Source organism: Dendroctonus ponderosae, unplaced genomic scaffold (assembly GCF_020466585.1).
Source record: "Dendroctonus ponderosae isolate FM_Combo_2020 unplaced genomic scaffold, Dpon_F_20191213v2 Dpon_F_20191213_1, whole genome shotgun sequence".
Classification (NCBI taxonomy): Eukaryota; Metazoa; Arthropoda; class Insecta; order Coleoptera; family Curculionidae; genus Dendroctonus; species Dendroctonus ponderosae.
In genome coordinates, this window is record NW_026017110.1 from 55,256,494 (window position 1) to 55,263,564 (window position 7,071).

Below are 7,071 nucleotides of genomic sequence, written 5' to 3' on the forward strand. Positions count from 1 at the left end.
TTTTTTTTACAATAAAATACAATCTGTTGTTATACCGCCTATGAAATGGATAGAATTGTGAAACTGATGAAAGGAACGAAGTTGTTGAAAATGTTATTCTGGAAACTGTAAATGCAAATTAAAAATGATTCTAAAGTAAACAGTGAGCAATATTGTTTTTTTGATCATGGCAGAGTATTTTTGACAAAGTAGCGACTGAAAAAGTAAGAAAAAAACTACATATGTCAGGGGCAGATTAAAGCAAATAGAAGGGTGTAAAAAATAATTGTGTAACGTGCGCTTGCACGGAAGTTCTCCAAAAAACGTGCCAAATAGAAGCTGTTCAAGGGCTATCCAAAGCCAATAATTGAAAAACCATGATATAACTAAGGCATATAATAACAGATGGATGTTTCTGTGCGAGTGAAACTGGATTTGTTTTGACGTCCTCTACACGCCCCTGCTCGGTGGCCATAAGGTTGTGAATCACCCTGTATATAAAAATGTATTTGATATTGAATAACACGTCATCAACTGAACCGGTGTCGGTTAATGATTTTTTATCATTATTGCGCAAAAATATGCGTAAACACATTAGTTTGTTTAATCATGTCTCATCTATCCAAATCATTTGCTTAGTTCAGTTAACATTTCTAATCTGCACTCACGTCCGCAAACTGATTGAAATAGGCTTTCGTTCGCTAAGTCGTAAAAGACCGTCTCGCACAATTGGCAGAAGGTACGGGAAGATACTTTGCTTTAATTCGTAATACCTTGATGCCGGCAAATTTCCGACAATTATCAAAGGCCCACACGAATTCCGAACATTCGGCAATGCTGCGATAAGTTGCTCTTCCACACGCTAACAGAAAGTTACCGTATTCATGGAACTTTGTTGCACGTAGTGCACGGAACGGGTATCAAGTGTAATTCGGAAGGTAGTGCACCCAACCGGTTTATTGTTTGCACCTTGTACAAAATTGTGCAACTACCAACAAATGTTGAGGAAACTATATATGTAACCAACGCTCAAAAGTCTCCAAATTCCGAATAACAAACCTGTATTGAGAGGCAACCATGTGGTTTATACAGCCATTACAGCTCAAAGCGTATTGTTAAATTAAGATAATTAACTTACCTACAGGGAACTGTAAATAATCCATCACTGAGATATAATCAGTGAAAGTTTTCGAATTTAGGACGATACTTCTTGGTGCATTAAAAACTCCACTTCCGCCAAAAACTACAACCGCGTATCTGAAAAAATTGCTTTATTATTAAGTTCGCAGGAGTTTCTGTATAAATTACCTGTTGTTCGTTATGTTTAACTGAAGAAGTTCTTGGTTTATTGACTCAATTACTGTATTAAAGTTTTTACGATTCTTCAGATCTTTATTGCAGTTCTTGGCTTCGACTATAAAAACTACGTCGGCGGTTCTAGGTACTGAATTTCCATGTAATCTAATAAAATCTCCTTCTCGAATTTCTGTTCCATTTAGCAAATCGCACCTGAAAATTGCCATTATTTTCACTTCCGTCCGCAACATTGTATAATATCAATGTTTCGTACTTTATGCATGAGTCTGGAATGTTCAGCGGAGTATTTTCTCTATGGCACATTTCAATATATGCAACTGCACTGCGACAAGCTTCAAGTGTCGTGCTACTATTCATGCACATTTGCAAAAAATTGTCTTTGGGTACTCTCGAAAAACAGTTACTCAGATCTGAAATTTTGCTGTGAAAAAATTCGTGACAAAGCTCCTCAATTTCTGTTGATGGCGATCTGTGAGAATGTAAATCTGCAACAATATTAACTTTTTCAAAAACGCCACTTCGAAATTCTACAAAGAGGTACCTGGGAAAGCTTTGGTTTGACAACCTTCGCTTACAGCCCAGCTATCACCAAAATCTGCGAGGTTTCGTGAATAACTTGCGTTAATTCTTGAACCATTTGGAGTCATCAAATCATCAAATGGTTCATTATTATATGAACCCCACAGGCCTGTAGTTCTGCCATAATGCCATCCTAAAAGTACGATTTGTAAATATGGAAAGTTCCCCAAAAAATACATGCTCCCGACCTCGTAATCGATAATGGGGCAACAACAGCGTAACCTAAATCGAATTTGGGGCACTATTGTTATTGCTGAACACATTGGGCCAAATCAATCGATTTTGCTGCATAATTCAACTAAATATAGTTTTTACGAATTACAATAAAAAATGTAGTTTTACAAAATTTCCACGCCGAAACAAAATAATGAATAAAGCCTCGTGTTATCACCTAAATTATGCCGTTCCTCTATGAGCCCCTTATTACGAATCGTCCCGTATATGTAATTTAAGTAATGAAACGGAAACTAGATGGGGCATATGTGTAACTTTTTGCAAATCCACTAAATCGCTGCTTTCTGTGAGACGTGACATTAAATTATCGTCATTAAAAAGTTGCCCAGTGCGTTTTTACATCGTGATGCTTTTGAGAGGCAAATTACCCTTTCATCGTTTTTAGTTTGTATTTAAGTGGTGTGTCGTTCTATGGATAAAAGGGTGCAACCGTCCACTTAATAGCCAATTAATTTTTCATTTCATACATTTAGGTAAACCACAAAAAACTCACAACCATATACGTAGAGCGCTGCCTTTAAATTGTTGCCCTTGTAATTAGTTTCGTGGTTGAACAGAAAATAAATACGCATAAAGCTTCCAGAATAAATTAATTCTTACACTTTTTTTTAACTTACCTGAAACTTCAAAAATGCAAATCTGGAATTTCGTATTACATTCCAATCTGAATCCTGACTCGCTTTCTAAGGTAATTATATCATTTTCTCTATACAAGAAGTGACTTCCAATGTTCAGAGGTAATAATAATGCTTTAGATCCATCTACTGTTATGGTCTGGCAAATATATGTATATTAAATATAATTAAAAACAATTCAATTTGTTAGCAACTTACATCTGTGATTAAATCTATATAAACTGCAGTTTTGTTTATCAGAAGTACAAGTTGGTTGGAATCGCCATTCCCATCATAAGATACCAACAAAGTGAAATTACGGTCAACAAAATCTGTCGACAATAAATATGTGCAACTTCCCTTAAAATCGTAGTATTTCTTGTCGAAAGTTACATAGTGTTTTCCACCTATCAACATCGAATGTCCTACAAATACAAACAAATCTGTTTCACTCTTTACAATTTAAATTGCTTTACCCAGCCAACAAAAAAAACAGTCTCCCACGAATTAAAAAAAAAGTAAAATTAATTTAAAAAATTGCTCTTCCACTGAAAATTTTGTATAACGGAGCCGATACCATCCTCACTAATCCTTGAATTGCGACCAATTCCTAATTAAAGAGTCAGATCAATTTGCAAACATGTTAAATGCTGCTGGTAGAATGACGCAATAATTAATCTACAGATTTGCAGTTTTATAAAAAATTTGTGAAAGTTGCACAATTTTTGTATAAATCGCTTCGAAGCAACAATTTGATGTTGAAGAACGCGCTAAGCGGAAAAGGGCAACACTGTCTTTTTTAACAGGGCGATCTTAAACAACTTGAAATTTTATAAATTGAATCCTATTTTGTGAAAGTATAATAGCGATTTGCGAATCTAGTCGATACAATTATATAAATTAAACTGTTTCAAAAATTTCCGACCTTATCAAATACAAATATTTCAAGAACTACACATTAAGCAGAAAACCTCAATTTGAATATTCGGCAAATCATTTCTAATGCTAGTATAAGTAATGATAAATTTAATTCACATCATAACTTGGCATTAGGCGGACAATTTTCTTTTTCCATGTGACTGTTTCTTTTTTCATTAACCCGCAACCGACTGACATGCAAAGACGACAAGCCAATTTTTTTACCTTTAAATGGAGGCAGAAGTTCTGTCGGGTCTGTGTAGGGCATATACTCGTAATAAAAGTTCCAAAACGACGTCTCTGATGTCGCTAAGTAGTTGTATACATTATAAAATACCTTAATTTCGGGAATTTCCTGAAAACAAAACAAAACTCTAAGAACCACGGCCTGAAGCAACGGCGGTTAATTTTATTCGCAACGAAAATAAAACATTGAAACCTTTGCCTCGAAAGTTAATTTGAATTTATTCGTGAACAAATATTTTTGAATTATACAGGCTGACTCACAACTATGGAATCAAACTTCAAGGTATTATTTAGTGCAACAATACAAAACTTTAAGTAGAAAAACTGATAACCGGAAAAGTCTCCCTAATACGCTATTATTAAAGCCGAGTTAAACATTTGATTGGCAAACCGCCGGTTAAGGCCTCAGCCTCATGTTGACGACATTTCGGGTTATAAACCAAAGAAAAGTTAAATAAATATACAAGTTGATACATTGCTAATGATGTGGTGAGAGGAAAAATAAGTGCAGGGTTCAGGATTGCTATTTTTCAGGCTCGACCCACCTGACGAGAGGTAATACCTACTTTCGAAAATCGGTCTTGGGTGTGCCTGAGATTAGCATATTTCAAAATATCCACTTGCTTACATAAAAAATTAATTGCTCATAAAATTGGAAGATTTTTATTATTAATAATACTTTTTAGAATTGGGTTGTGTGTAATACTACTAGAGGGTGGGTCGATATATTTAAACAGCTTCTGACGACTTTAGATATAGCAAAAAAACAGATAAAATCAGTTCGGCAACTTATAAATCCGTCCAAACTGTTATTGCAAAATATAAAATAGCCATGGCAAAATGAAATAAATATACAAGTTGATAAATTTCTAACGGAGCACCCTATATATTTTTTCATAAATTGATAGACATTTGTATTCTCATCTCATAAATTTCCCAGATGTATATATTTGAGTGAGCTATTTTCGAATCATTGACATTTAAAAAGCACGATTTCTTGTGCTTCTAACTCAGTTGAAAGTCAGGTTGCATGAAACAATATATCTGAAACGGCACTTTCATTTATAATACATTTATAATACCCAAACTGACCATCAACTGTTGGCTAATTAGGCTTGATCCCCTAGTTCTTAATCATCTTATATTGGGTTTTTAAAATGCACAATTCAGAGCCCGCGTCAAAGTTATATAAAATACATTATTGCTTTAGTCCAGTTGAACTTCAAGTTCAACCTTGGAAATGGTTACAACTTGACTAAAGTGTACCACATTTTGAGATGAAAATGTATTACATTTTAACCAATAATTGTAAAAATCCAAATCAGGGCAGACTAGCGTATCATTCAATGATTCTGCCATTAAGCATGTAATCCAAAAACCCTTTCGATTGAATTATCCCGGGTAAATTTTAAAGAGAATATTTAAGCGGAAAATTCTTCTATTGCATTTGTGGTCACTTTATCGGTTTAACCTTCCCTTTAAGAAATACAATACTTTTATTCGGGTTACTCCCTCAGGAGTTTCTCGCTATGTTCCTTTCAAATGAAAGAACTATGCGAATATATATATTTTTTGGTAATTGTATTCGATTGGCTGAAAATGGCTATGGGCTGAAAATGGCTTAGGATGAAAACAAGAAACATGAAATAGAGTTAAGCAGTACCGAAACCAAGGGCGGATCCAGCTTTACAATCAGGGGGCTCATGTACAATAATAAATGTAACTAAAAAAGTATTGTATTGTTTATGTCGTAGTAATTCTAATTAAAAAATTCGACAAAATCTGATCCGAGAATTGGTGCAAAAATAAAGCGACTGACACCACCGCTCTTAATGAGGCGTGCAGATTGAATGTGGATCTTCGCTTTAGACCACTTTTGCACGACACATCCAGCTGTTTCATAAAAATTGAGCAAAATACTAAATCGAGAGCTCGTGTGAACAGCAAGTTTCGTTCTACACAAGATATGCAGCTGAAAATACTCAAAGTTTAATAACAATCGAACAAAATTCCGAGAGCATTTAACTCAGCATGAAATAGTCCATTCGGCTCCATGATTGGAGATGTGCATATTTGGCTGGGAAACATGTTTGGTGCTTTCAAAAGTTTGAATCAAAAACTTTCGATTGAAAATATTTGCGTGCGAATAGGCATTTCTGTAGTTAGCTGCTTTCGAAAGGCCTAAAAGCCTCAATATCGCATTAGCGTTCATGGGTAGAAAATCGACCATGGGGAGCCAGCTTGAAGATAGCTGGTAAACATTATTTCTAATCTATAAATCCTTTATCTTGAACTGAGTTTAGTTTTTCCAGAAGCAACTGAAGTTGACGGAATTTTTAATTTTCCTTGATTTCGTCTGTTCTATTCAAATAAATAAACTTTTACTATGTTGCTGTAATACTAAATAATGGTTTTCTTTTATTCCAGGTGGCACCATGCAGCTTTCGGTAAGTTTGGCATTACTTTGCGGCTGGTTGCCATGTAGATCTAGAACTTTTAGTCCCATATTATTGACTTGTATTTCATCATATTGCTGCATACCAAATTTAGCCGACAGGGAACGACGAGGACGTCCTGGATTCTAGATGGATCTCGCACTTGTGATATAAAAAAACTATTAACTTTATGTTGGAAACTACCAATTTTAGTGTCTTGGCAGGTGACCTGCGTCATTTGCAGATTTTTCTTCTTTAAATTACACTCTAAATTATGAATTGTGCTTGAATTCCCTGTTAGATTTTTCAAATTAAAATTCGTTTTACTAAATTTTCCAGACTTGACTAGCCAGGTTTCCTAAAGTGGACTGTTATTTATTATCTAAACATTTAAATGTGAAATTAAACTCCTTCTGTGGTGAGACACACTTTATATTGTCCCATAAGGTAATTATTTACATTGTAAGTAATCACTCGATGGTGTTTTTTTGAAAATTATCATATTTCAGCCGTTCTGGATTTCGGTAATGAAGAGTTAGAATAATAATAGTTGGCAACAGGCGTTTTTTTGCCTTCTACTACCATTTTTCGATGGTCGAAAGTCCACCATTCTCCCATAAGGCAGCATATGCAGAGACAAGATAGCAGAGCTTATCTCTGACTTGAGTCCAGTGCGTTTTGAACTGCTTACAATACATGTGACCACATCCAAAATTTTAATTATTTTCAGTAAGCTTTTAATAGATTAA

The 7,071-nt window shown here is 34.7% G+C and overlaps 1 protein-coding gene across 1 annotated transcript in view; it reads right to left on the reverse strand.

Moving 5' to 3' along the window:
• The window catches only part of LOC109537874 (apolipophorins), a 126,854-nt gene that overhangs the window by 14,946 nt on the left and 104,837 nt on the right, over positions 1 to 7,071 (reverse strand). The window contains exons 46-52 of the mRNA XM_019904796.2: positions 3,867 to 3,996; positions 2,943 to 3,148; positions 2,727 to 2,883; positions 1,838 to 2,008; positions 1,550 to 1,781; positions 1,288 to 1,488; positions 1,118 to 1,236 (exon numbers count right to left, since the gene is read on the reverse strand). Coding sequence (XP_019760355.2) covers positions 1,118 to 1,236; positions 1,288 to 1,488; positions 1,550 to 1,781; positions 1,838 to 2,008; positions 2,727 to 2,883; positions 2,943 to 3,148; positions 3,867 to 3,996 — 1,216 coding nt within the window. The remainder of the gene's footprint in view (positions 1 to 1,117; positions 1,237 to 1,287; positions 1,489 to 1,549; positions 1,782 to 1,837; positions 2,009 to 2,726; positions 2,884 to 2,942; positions 3,149 to 3,866; positions 3,997 to 7,071) is intronic.